Consider the following 13,467-nt stretch of genomic DNA (forward strand, 5'->3'; position numbering starts at 1 on the left):
ACAAATAAAGGGCCATTGCCAAGGGAAGTTATAAGTAATTAGTGTTTATAAGTTATAAGTAGTAAGTAATGTGGGAGGAAGAGATCTCTATGTATCCATCATGTTCTATTTACTGAAATTTTGTCATGATTAAAAAAAAATTTCAGACTAATAATAATTGTTTAGTTTCTAACAAGATTGATTCTATGTAATGTAGAAGTAATTTTTATTGCTATAATTTTGATATTATGATTATTATTGGTGATGAACTTGATAAAGATAATTAAAATTAAAATGAATGATATATATTTTTTGAGTGAAACAAGGGGTTTCAAATTATTATTTTTCTAATTTCAGCTGGAAAACTCAGGGGATCCGTTGGAATTCGCTAACTCACAGAAGCTCTCATACTGGACATGCGTGTATTTCCTTATAGTGACGATGTCCACAGTAGGTTACGGTGATGTGTTCTGTCACACTGTACTAGGCAGAACCTTTTTGGTATTTTTTCTCCTCGTTGGTTTGGTAAGTTTCAGTTTTTTTTAAATCTCTAAATGAAATATTAATTAATTCCTTTTAAAAAGTCTTAAAGACAAATTTAATGATTACGGATACAGTTATATATTAATATTTGACAAAGAAATGCAAGTCACTAAACCATCGTCCTCGTGAAGTACGATCGAGCTTGTTCTCTTTGTCCAAGATAAATCTTCGCAAAAGACTTGCAATTCGGTGTATGAAATTTTGAAATGTTTTAACAAAGCAAAAGGAAATCTGAATTTAACGAAACAACACCGGATAGTTGACACTTGATTTGCTAGATAAACATATACTGGTTGACGCACAGCTCGTTGTTGTTCGTAAGCCTGTCTAGTGCACTGTCATAGAGCATGTCAAGTTCTCCGGGTAACGTTCGGGAGACGCCGAGCGCCGCCCCCTTACCGCCCGGGGCCGGGGGGCAGCCGCTGCTTCAACACTCAGTGTCCAATCTAAACAGCCGCTTCAACTAGACCGACCGTATTATTTGACTCACCGACATACCGAATGAGCTTAATTTTAAACGAGTGCATGGGTGTATTTTGTTTTTCTTTTGCTTTGTTACGTGACAATGGCGTTGTCGTCGTGGTGCCGGATGACCGGTCGTAGTGCCGCGATCGAGCGGAGGCGGTCCGGCGAGGAGCCCAGGCGCCCGGCACAGCGCCCCGGAGCCCGGCGCCGCCCCCCCTCCCACCTCGCGATCTCTGCATGCCGCACCTGTGCCTGGCTGTGTTCAGTTGCTCACATCACCGTTAGACACACACTCGTTCCTTTTTATTTTATTTTCGCTCCGCTCCCGGCCAAACTATATGACTGCGTCACCGTAGTACGTGTACAGAGTACACCGAGATCCAGGTGGACATTGTCGTGCACCACGCGATGGTGTCCGCGTACGCTCGGACGCTTTCCTCGATCGGCACCGTGGTCTGTTGCAGGCAATGTTCGCTAGTAGCATTCCCGAAATTATAGAGCTGGTAGGAAGTAGGTCCAAGTACAGTGGCGAGCTGAAGCGTGAACACGGAAAAAGGTATCAATTTGACGTTTAAACTGGACGCCGAAAGTGGAGGCGATTCATTTCGCGGCACGGCGCTGTTTCGGCGCGTCTGATCGACATGGGTCGCCCGATCTCTCGGAGACGATGTGAAATCATCACCTTTAAGAAAGCTTGCTCAGTGCCGTCAGATGTATTGTGTCATCTACTCGTGAGCACTCGACGGTCCAGCGGCGGAAAGCGAGTGGCGTTTTGCCCCCGCCCTACACGTCTCCGGCCGCTGTAGGGCTGAGGCGAGCGCTGGCTCAGCATTCCGCCACAACGGCCGACCCGTGCTCGCGCTCTACCCAGCGTCTATACGAATGCTCACCGTTTTAGTTCAGGAACCGGTCGAATCGATTTCTTTTGAGTTCCTCTCATCGATCAGTTAGCGTATGTGTCCTTTAGGCTTTGCATGCACCCGGTCACGAGTCCCGTCACGGCTTGCGCCGGTCACAGCTCCCGCCGCTAGCGTAGCTCGACACGGCACCCGCGTCCCGCACACCCACACACACGCCACAGCCACCACTCACAGCCGCAGACAGACGACACTCGAGCCACAGCCTTGTGCGACGCAAGGTACGCGGCCGCGGGCGGGGCGGGGCGGGACGGGGCGGGCGCGCGGGGCGGGGCTGTCGCTCACCTCTCGGTGTTTGCTGTGTATCGTAGGCTGTGTTCGCCAGCTGGATCCCCGAGATCACGGAGCTGGCGGCGCAGCGGAACAAATACGGCGGCCGGTACAACAAGGACGTCCGCCGCAGGTACCCTGCTCTCACGCCCCCGCTCCACGCGGCTTCCTGCCTTCCCACCTCTCACGGTTTCGATCTTAATTGATTGAATGCGGAGTTTGCTAATGAAATTTATTAATCCTTCACTAGAATCGGTCTCTCGGTGCCGTGGCGCATGCTCGAAGAGTTAGCTCCCGGCGACCGCGCCCCTCTCCCGTAATAGAGAGACAGGCGCGCGGTCGACCGACGCACTACTACATGCCTTTTCGTAAATTTGACACGAGATACCGTTGAGCTTTTGATCCTTCTAACGAGACTAGATTCGGAGAGAGCCGATGTAAAGTAATGTAATGCTGTCGATGAGTAGTGTTTGGTTTGTTCGCTTGCACACGACGCCTGACGCCACGCTGTAGCGCTAGGTCCGGCACCTCGGCACGCGACACACAGCCAGTGCCCGCCGCGCGCCGCCGCCGCCCCGCGGGAGCCGCCGGCCCTCCGCCCCGCGACCGCCGGACGGGCGGCCGCCGGCTCCCGCCTCGCACTCTCCTCTATTCGATCTCAATGTCTTGTTTTATCTGTCGGCGTTTAGGCGATATTTGCCAGTTGTATCCCAGAGATAATTGACTTAATCGGCACTAGACCCAAGTACGGCGGCACCCTCAAGAATGAGCGGGGACGCAGGTGAGCCGCTGTCTTCAATCCGTTCCTTTGAATGAATGTGTTCCGTATTGTGATATCTATTCTTCCTTTTCCTCTCTTAGCACGCTTCTGTGTTCTCACTTATCTTAAGCGGGACTCGAGTCCCGTGTGTTGTCTTTGTTTTTATGAGTCGATATTGATGTAACGTACCTTTGAATTGATTTGAGTTCAGTTGATATTTAGCGAACAGATAGTGGCTAGTGTTTACGCTCGTCATTATAGGTATCATGATTATGTTGTGTTAGTGATCGTACGTAAAGGAATGTTAAATGTAAAGCTTAGTAAAGAGAGAGTTGTTAAATGTTGGGTGGTACCGTGTACCGTGCGTATCGTAGTGAGTTGTTTGTTGGAGTTGTGGTGTGCGAAGCGAGGCGTCGACAGCTCCTCGCGGTCGCGTGGGCGCGGCTGGCGACGCGACGCCGGCCACCCGGGGCGCTGTTGATGCCCCCTGTCCCCACCCGCCGCGTCCCACCCGCTCCTGCCTGCACGAACACTTATGTACTCGTATTTGATGTGAGACCCTCTTCACTCTTATTGTTGTGCCATTTAATTTTGACTCGATCCCCCTCGGTTCAATTAGTGTTTATGTATTTACGTAATTTTGAATTTATAGAGCGTGGCAAGGCTGTGTGCATTGAGGACATTTTCAACGCAAAACTAGTTTAGCATTTTGACATATCATTGACATGATTGAATCATTTTAGAGATTTTAATCATTTCAGTTGTACTAAATTTTTCAATATATTAATAATGCAAATAATAAAAAAATATTAATTAAAAGATATTTGTAAAATCATTTAAGAAAGAATGTAGTTTTCAAATAACGATGACAATGAGATCAGTTCCTTTGCCACACCTTAGATGAACATATTTAGTTTGCATGTCCGTAAGTAGTTCCGAGGTTTGCATTTTGTTTTTAACTATCCTTTCTGAGTTGTGATGATGGTTTTAACTGTGCTCGAAACCCTGGCTTGCCGTTTGTTATTTTGGATGAATGTCATTAACCTCCATCATTGTACCGACACAATCGACTCGCAACACTTACCACTATCTCATTTAACATTCGAATTGAACTCAATATGGAATTGTCGAGACCACTCAAATACTGAGACAGGAATACTACGTTCTGATTCATATCGACAATGAAACCTTTCCCCAAACAGAGACCCAAGCCGAGACGTAAATAAATGATTGAAGATCTGCATTGTGTATCCAAGCACATCGCCACTGTAAATTCTTTTTGTTGAATCTATTTTATGAAAACCTTTAATTAATAATTGATAATATGAAATTTTAAGTGCTTGGATACCGATTTTGTAGATTAATTGTGTAACTTGAAGTCATATTATTAGTTAATTTTATATTAAAATTAATTTAACTCGGTCCCGGCTAGTGTGTCGTATTCCTGATCATTCGATCGCGAACTTCATGATTATTTATAGTACGTAGATAGAAATATACACAGACCTGAACGAAACTGAGCTTTCTAGACATAAGATGGTTCATTACTTTGTGGTTTTCAAAATGAATAAGATAAAATATTAAACGTACTTTGTCGTCGATCAATAAAGAGAAAGAAAACACGTTATCCACAAATTGATGAACAATTCTTAAGTAAATTATGGAGGTTATTTATAAATGTGACGTCCTTGTTTTGATTAAAACTTTATAATTATTATTTTTTGTTTTCATCATAAAACTCTGTCGTAACTTACGTACTAATGTTTTTATTTCAATTCGGCATTAAACAAAGGCGTTGCTTGAGCAATAGTTTAGATCCTTCGTGCTTCTTTCACTGATCGTTTTGTTTAACCCTGTCGAGACCCTGTTTCTTGTTTTGAGTTCACCCGATGTCTTGCGCGGTCCCAGGTGTTAAATAAAACTTCAAATTGCTGTACTATTTTTTATCTTCTCTTCCTAATCTTCTACTTGTAAACTAAGAACGCTTCTTCTCAATATCGCTTCTTCAAGATGTTTACAACGAAATGTAAATTATTATTTTAATAATATATTATGTAAATTGAAATACATGAAATGGCTAATTAACTTTCGGTAAATATAAAGCTTTGATATTTAACGGATACGCTTCGGAAGCTTATTTTTCGGTTTGCAATTATAATTTTTTTGTAGCTGCACTTTCCGCACTTGACAATGGATACATGAAATTATAATAAATATTTGGGTTTTCAGGCACATTGTTGTATGTGGCCATATAACATACGAATCAGTGAGTCATTTTTTAAAAGACTTCCTACACGAAGATCGAGAGGATGTGGATGTTGAGGTGGTTTTTTTACACAGGTGAGTACGTTAAGTTCGAATTCAGTTGTTCGCGGTGATTTATTAGGTTTTTCTGGAATTAAATGCGAGATAATTATGGAAATCTCAGTAATCAGTCCTTTAGTCTTCTTCCGGGCGTGATTTAAACTACTTGCGGTGGGTGCACCTGGCGTTACTGATGTCCGTAAGCGAACCTCATACGACCAAGTGAAACAGGCATTCGACTACATTAAAATCTGATTAAGTAATGTTTATTTTGGTCTCATAAATGTGAAAATAGCTGTTGAAAGTAACGGGGCGGTTGTGTGAACGTGATCGAACGACGCTTTCAGAAAAGAGCCCGACCTTGAGCTGGAAGGCCTACTGAAGCGTCACTACACCACCGTCGAGTTTTTTCAGGGTACAATGATGAATGCCGTCGACCTTGAACGAGTCAAGGTTAGAGTAAGACAAATAGCGCAGGCAATTAGACAGCACGGCCATAATTATTCATTAAAACGCGTCTAAGTGAATCAATACTTTTTTTTTTTAATATTATATTCATACGAGGGTAACTCTTTTTCTGTAAAGGCGCTGTTTCATAGTCACAGTAGGATTTTATATCACTAACTTTTATCTTGTGATTATTTTGACGCAATCATTGCTCCACACGGCGGTGCGGCGTAGCACCCTCTCACTACTGCGTACTGCTGGTAACGATAGTTTGTGCATGAGAGCCCCGACGGGCGACGGGCTCGTCCCGTTACCGGCCCGCGGTGTTAACTGAGCGTTGATGACAGGAAACCGCCCGACCTGGAGCTCGAAGGCCTGTTCAAGAGACACTTTACCACTGTGGAATTCTTTCAAGGCACCATTATGAATCCAATCGACCTGCAAAGGGTAAAAGTAAGTAGCAATGTACGCACGGAAACGTGACATATCGGGCGTGGTGTCGGTATTAAGCTGTACAGACTGTCATTTCTCTAGAAGTAGAGCAAGGGCTCGTTTTGTGGGCTGTAACGTGGCGCTCTAAGGCGCGCTGTACTTCCGATGTGTTGGTTTGAGAGCTCTCCGCGTGTGGCTATCGCTGTTGTGTGTGCCAGCCCTGGCGAGTCGGGTCCAAATCTCAGCAGTTTCCTTCGCCGCGCCCCAGCCGCGCACCTTCCGCCGTATCTATCTGTACCAATACTGGGTGTTGTTTGCGATGTGGCCCGTTTGTTCTAATCGATGTCGATCACACTGTACTCACTGACGCATTGGCATTAACGTCTGAAGGAGGAAGTCTTCCGTTTTCAAAATTTTACACACTACAATCTCAAAGCAGTACAGTTATCGATTTTCGAAAGGTATGCGGTAAGTCTGTCGATGCACGGCTTCGGAATGATCGTATTCTTGCATGTATTAAACCTTACCATTTCACCTGCTTGTTGTTGAACGAGTTATGAATGTTACTCGTTAGTTCCTTAGATGTTGTAAAATAGAGTTCCCCGTCGAAGTGAAACATCCCGTGTTCTGCTTTATGCATGATTTAGTTATAACGAACATTCGCTTAAAACGATTTACGTAGAATTTAAAATTTACCTAATACAATATAGATAAGATTAACGTTAATTAGAAATTTAAACTATTGATCGTGAAATACGAGATCTTAAATTTGTTTCAATAAATTACCAAAGATAAATTTTGTTTGTGGTGTGTAGTCAGAGATAACTGAAACACGCGCTAGATATCCGCTAAAATAATTAAAAACTTAACGAAATTAATAAATAAATAATCCGAACTGAGCAGTTAATAATAACAACATCTAGGTCCATGAAGCAGATGCTTGTCTGGTGCTAGCCAACAAATACTGCCAGGATCCGGACGCTGAGGACGCAGCCAATATCATGAGGGTCATCTCTATCAAGAACTACTCCGACGATATCAGGGTCATCATACAGCTCATGCAGTACCATAATAAGGTCCGTGTTTACTTCGAGTAGCTTGTGAATGGTTCAGTTCTGAATTCCTGCGTGTTTCTACTACATCAATCCCAGTGTTCCGTTTTCGATGCTAATTGAAAAGTTCCAAAGTATTGAAGCCGACGTCTGGAGACGGTAAATCGCTAAATGCGACTTTGACTTCTTGTCTACATTTGTCTGATCTGTGTGGGGATTGGTAACTATTTAATAAACACCAGGGGCCGTAAATTCATTCACACGCAATAAATAAATAAAAAGGTGGACAATGACATCCATGCTGTCAACTGTCATCTGCCACAAGAGACGCGTCCTTTATATCACCTATTTACGAAACAATATCAAAGCCTGCAGACTGAAATTCGACCATAATCGATGAAGCCCGAAGTTTTTATTCATTCTATGTAGTTGATTTGTTCTGGTTCCAAATTTTTTTCATTGAAATATTAAGTGTATTGTCTATTGCTGCCGTTTTTGAATGGCAAACATTCTGTTGACATTCGGTAGATTATAAAATGATTATCAATTGCCAATTGTCAACTGTATTGCCAATTTAAATAAAGTTAAAGAAGGCGTTTTAAACTTTCGCAGCTGTCTTCGTTACACACTATTATTTAATGAGGTCTTGCCGTGTTTTCCGTTTAAATAAAATGTTCGTAAAAGAGGATTTTTTTTTATTTTAATTTTTTTATATGTTTTATTGCATAATATAATTTCAGAGTAAATCACATTACAACGTAAATTTCCATTTCACAGGCCTATCTGTTAAACATTCCATCATGGGATTGGAAGCAAGGCGACGACGTGATTTGCTTGGCGGAACTAAAACTTGGCTTCATCGCCCAGAGCTGTCTCGCGCCTGGCTTCTCGACCATGATGGCCAACCTCTTCGCAATGCGGAGCTTCAAGACGGTCAGCTCTAGTATTTTACTCTGACTGACTGTAACATAATATCGTCTTCTCGCATTAAAACTGTATAATCTCAAAACTTACTAATTTAACAGGAGAGTGTTTTAAAGGTTTAACATGTGATATTTTTAATATTAATCATCTTTGCAACATTTCTTTTTTATCTTTTACCAGTAGTTACATTATCTGTCTTTCAAAGTAAGATAAAATTATGTATTGATTAATTTTGTTAATAGTAGTCAAAATATAGGTCAAAAAAAAAACTAAACTACGCTCTTTTTGACAGTATTTATGAGAAAAATACTAGTGATACTAAATGATTCTGCATATTAACTCAATTTCCAAAACTTTTGGAAATTGTATACTTTTAATGCGAAAAGACGATATATGTACTTTGGAGATAAATACCTTTTAACAAAATTTGCGAAGCGGACATTTAAATTCCACGTTACTAACATCGCGTGAACAATTACTCTCGACGCTTTAATTTTGAGTTCGTTAAAGGCTCTGTCAGTTAATTTAAAATTAACGACCGTCCTTATAAGGAACAGATTAGGCGTTTGTCTCCAAAGATGCATAAAGTTAACGAAATCTGCGACATTTTCACAGTCCCAAGACATGGCTATATGGACTAATGACTACATGCGAGGTACCGGGATGGAGATGTACACAGAGACCCTTAGTCCTACGTTTATCGGGATGCCTTTCATTGAAGCAGCCGAGTAAGTGGGCGCTCAGAGACGCAAACAACATGACGTACGACAAAGTCACACAACGTTTTTTTGTTATTTAATACCGTACCAGTGTTTGAGCATACCATACCGCCACGAATGCGGGAAAATCGTCACTAAACGATTCGCAACGCTTCATCATTTGGTGTTCTTTTTTTATTTGTTTGCCCGCTTCATATGTGATTCGAGTCTCAATGTTTTATGTGTAATGGTTTTAGAGGTACTGCACTGAATAATGCCTCGACTGGTATAGAGCGAATAAATAACACCCGTTGGCTTACTAATCGTCTGGTGGAGTGGAAGGGACGACAGTGGCCGCCCGCGTGAGACTAACGAAGCAAAGGCTTTAGCGTCTTCTGTTGGTTGATTGCAGTCCCCCGACACTCAAGCCTGGCAGAACGATTACCTGCAGGGTACCGGATGCGAGATGTACACTGAAACTCTGTCGACCTCCTTCACGGGAATGTCGTTCCCTCAGGCCAGCGAGTAAGCCCCTCCTACCCTGGCCCCGCCTGCACTCGCACCGTAGACACTGTGTGCCGAATCGCTAACCCTTAGCTATTTGAGTGTTAACTAAACTTTGTAGACATGCATCTCGTTGGCTCAATAAGATAGATAGTAATGGTTATTACCAGGTTTCTGAATATACCTTTTTGCATGAGGGGTCCATGATAGATGGCTGTACTTTTGGTTGGATTCATTTAGATAAACCTTTCGTGAATATTGATCAAGTGCTTCAGTACCTTCTGTCCGATTTATGGTATTGACATTTGTTATTGACAATCAGTATCTTTTATAGAGTAATTGGTAATCTCATACGATTCGTTTTTTTTTTTTTCGAATTACTTCAGTGCAGTGACGTTTCTTTGGCAAGTACTTCACTGATATTAAAATTACTAACTGCATCAGTGCCAGTTTGCATGATAACGTAAATAATTCAACTGTCTTTGACCTGCCACACCGCTTTGCGTGTCCAATACTTTATTAATACTACTACTAACGCATTTATAACGTACCTATTCATTTCATCATGTGAATCTAGTATATAGCCATAGTTACGATTGAATGTCATTGTAATAATTGTAAATAGACATGCTTTAACAAAAACCGACTTCAAATAGAAAAAAAAAGATATTCCAAAACAAATTAATGTACACTAAAAACAATAATCATCTAGATCGGTTGGCGTGATATTGAGTTATTGAGTTATTCGTCTATTTGTCGCGCACGTACTAAATGCAAATTTAAGACTTATATGGTTTTCTGATAGATATCATTATCAGAACTGGACTAGCGTCAGCTTTCTAATAAAAAAAGAATCATCAAAATAGATTCACCCAGTCAAAAGTTATGAGGTAACAAACATAAGAAACATACAGTCGAATTGACAACCTATTCCTTTTTTGAAGTCGGTTAAAAATGCATGGTAACCGCTCTGAATATTAACAACTGTTAATTGACTCTGATTATTTCGTATATTTATTTGCTACTGTTATATGTTAGACTGGTGTTTCTTCTCAGGTTATGCTTTACGAAACTCAAGCTTCTTCTATTAGCAATAGAGATCAAAGGAGAAGAGGGAGCCGATAGCAAAATATCGATAAACCCTCGCAACGCGAAAATCCATGCCAATACCCAAGGGTTCTTCATAGCACAGTCGGCTGATGAAGTCAAAAGGTAAGCATACGTTCGTCGGTTAGAAGTTAATGTTATGCTCTAGCAGTGATGTGCAAATATTTTTAATGGCGGGCCACAAAGCTTTAGAAATTCTAGAGGCGGGCCAGAATTATAAAAAAATGTTTTTTTTTTTTTTTCAATAAATAAACTAATACCTGTGACAGAATGCCGAGATAATTAGAATTGGCAAGTTGCATGGCAAGTTGGATGGCAAGTTAATTATGAGATAATGAAAGCTCGAAACACCCCTGACGAATTGGAGCTTTCATTAAAAATTCGAAGATTTTCAATTATAAACGTTAGATTTTTTTTACGCGCCAAAATGCTGACTAGAATATTTAGGATGGGGCTCTCGGCGGGCCGGATTAAATACTTCCGCGGGCCATACTTTGCCCATCACTGTCTAGAACATTCCGCAAAACGAACGTACATTACGAAAATTTCTGCTTCCAGAGCGTGGTTCTATTGTAAGGCCTGCCACGAGGACATCAAAGACGAAACACTCATCAAGAAGTGCAAATGCAAAAACTGTAAGATCACTGTCATGCTTTAATGAATTAACAAACCCTTACTCGTTTCAATAATATAATATAGCAAAAAAATACTCTATAATTGATGCCATTTTATATGAAGAACGCCTCCCGACTAATTCGAACGATTATTAATTCTGTGACATTCTTTCTGGAGAAAAAATTGTAAATTTATAATATTTATTTATTACGTTAATATTATCACGAGCTGTGTCCTTTAATATAAATTATATTCACTTAACACAGATATTAAATAAATAGATTCAATAATGAACAATGTACAAACACTGTATGTAGGTAAATCGTTTTTGGAACGAAGTTCCTTATGGGACGATACGGAGGACCGGTTAGGGTAACCGGGAAAAAACGTCCGTAACGTAAGATTATTATTATTTATGTATAGTCTTAGTATGATGGCTATACAGTGTCTAATGTATAGTCTACGTGATGACGGTTATTATTATTTTAATAATTATAATAGAAAATTTAGAAATATTTTTTTTTATTTGATTTTTTTTTGTGTTATCTATTTATGAGATTATTGAGTATAATTAAATTTTCTTTAAAATAATAATATTTAATTTCTATTCTATTCAAATTTTTATTTTTATCAATTTTAATAATCATAATAAAAAATGTATACCCGAATAATTATATTCTTTATACCTCGAATAGAACTTAAAATTAATATTTTTATAATAAGGAACTTCGTTCATATCGGGTGTCCCACGACACCACACATCTTTTTTTTTTCTGGAGGATACTTTGACACAGAATATCTCTATAACTTACACTGTTTACTTTACTGATCGAGACATTAATATGATATATTGTTCGGCTAAACTTTTAGTAACGGCGCACCAGCGGAAGGTTGGAGCCGACATAGGTAACTTGCACAACACCTATAACCTCACAAGTTGACGTTTTCCAATTATTTTTCGTGTATAATCGTTTTGAGTTGCTTTAGTGGTGTTGCGTCGTACCGCACAGACCGAAACGGCTGCAAAGCATTGTCTTGATCCTTGCTCGTTCACGCCCTACCGTTTAGAGATCATTGTGTATGTCTGCTCTCCAGTGAATTGACACCGTCACAAGACTCACATGCTCAGACACTTCACCACCTTATGCCTTTTGAGATTCACTTCTAATATGTTTCTTTACTGTGCAAAGTTTAGTGCATCATACAATATCATACTATACACGATCAGGCCCAAGATAAGAATCATACATTGCGCGCTAAACGAACACACCATTCAAAATTCTCCCTAACAAAACAACGGATCCGATTGTTATGATGCACTTCAAAGCCCAGAGCACTGATAGTGTATTGCATGTGTACGTTTACAATGTAAGTAGAACTAAATATGCAAACAACAAAGTGCACCTGCGTATTAATTTAGAATGTATCCACGAAAGCATGTCTCAGAAATAAGAATAGAATGAGGACACGAGTGCTGAAAATCAATTTTCCAAATGAGAGTGAGCTTAAGAACAAAGACTTTATACGACAGTTCCGGCTTGTCAATGCTAATGACAGTGGCTAACTAAAAACCGACTAAAACAAGTGTCAGAAACCATTTGATCATTCATGAATACGGACGAGAGCAAACTTCAGTATCGTTCGGTGATCTGAAGTTTGGTCTTTGTCTTGAGTTTATCGCGATGTGCGCACGTACGCACTTGTGAGTTTTTGGAATTTTTACAGATGTCGGAATGATGATGATGCAGACTGGGATGGTGAAACAAAGTCTTAATACGTACCGTGCTCTCGATGGTACGGAATGGAATACCATTCGTTATACCATACAATCGTATTGTACACATATATCGTTTATTGCATCGACTAACAATTGCTCATAAACAAAAAAAAAATTAAATATATATTGGGCTAATAAAGTACGCTAATACACGGTGTAAAGACACGCAGCTGGGCTAGTCACGAGATAACCTCAATAACGCTTTTATTAAAACCATAGGAACGATAGGGAAAACTCACAAATGAATTAGGGACTATATATTGTCATATTATGTATATTTTTGGTTACTACTGACACAAAACTTGGTAAAAAAATTGGGACGAAATTATCGAAATTCATTTTGGTAGCTGTAAAGGTTTTGTGCTTTAGTGATCAAATGTCTGCTGAATTAACAAAATTAACCATCGATCGATCCCTGCGCGCCGAAAACGTACCATCCTCAGCTTTGCATCTCTGTCCGCATAAAAAAAAATACATTCTGCCTCTCTTCATTCACAACCAAGTTCAAAACAGGTCTATACAGAAAATATATTAAGTATTGGTAGATTAAAAAATTATAATGTTGTTTCATTGGTTCAGTGGCGACATTCAGGAAGGGCGTACGAGCCGTCCAGATGGTTGGCAGGGCAAGTACGTAATCAAAAATGTGTTTAAAGTTCAATGTAAATGTCGA

General features: G+C 40.4%; 1 protein-coding gene across 5 annotated transcripts in view; it reads left to right on the plus strand.

Moving 5' to 3' along the window:
• Positions 1-13,467, plus strand: part of slo (calcium-activated potassium channel slo) — a 78,930-nt gene that overhangs the window by 53,443 nt on the left and 12,020 nt on the right. The window contains exons 6-15 of one of the 5 annotated variants that reach the window (XM_089729923.1): positions 337-504; positions 2,864-2,955; positions 5,164-5,274; positions 6,033-6,138; positions 7,041-7,193; positions 7,947-8,102; positions 8,709-8,821; positions 10,352-10,507; positions 10,961-11,037; positions 12,743-12,811. In XM_089729923.1, coding sequence (XP_089586049.1) covers positions 337-504; positions 2,864-2,955; positions 5,164-5,274; positions 6,033-6,138; positions 7,041-7,193; positions 7,947-8,102; positions 8,709-8,821; positions 10,352-10,507; positions 10,961-11,037; positions 12,743-12,811 — 1,201 coding nt within the window. Of the gene's footprint in view, positions 1-336; positions 505-2,215; positions 2,308-2,863; positions 2,956-5,163; positions 5,275-6,032; positions 6,139-7,040; positions 7,194-7,946; positions 8,103-8,708; positions 8,822-9,203; positions 9,317-10,351; positions 10,508-10,960; positions 11,038-12,742; positions 12,812-13,373; positions 13,425-13,467 lie in introns of all 5 variants that reach the window. The other 4 variants (XM_089729922.1, XM_089729920.1, XM_089729924.1 and 1 more) reach the window with 4 other exon arrangements.

This window comes from Bombyx mandarina, chromosome 09, assembly GCF_030267445.1.
Source record: "Bombyx mandarina strain Sakado chromosome 09, ASM3026744v2".
Taxonomy (NCBI): domain Eukaryota; kingdom Metazoa; phylum Arthropoda; class Insecta; order Lepidoptera; family Bombycidae; genus Bombyx; species Bombyx mandarina.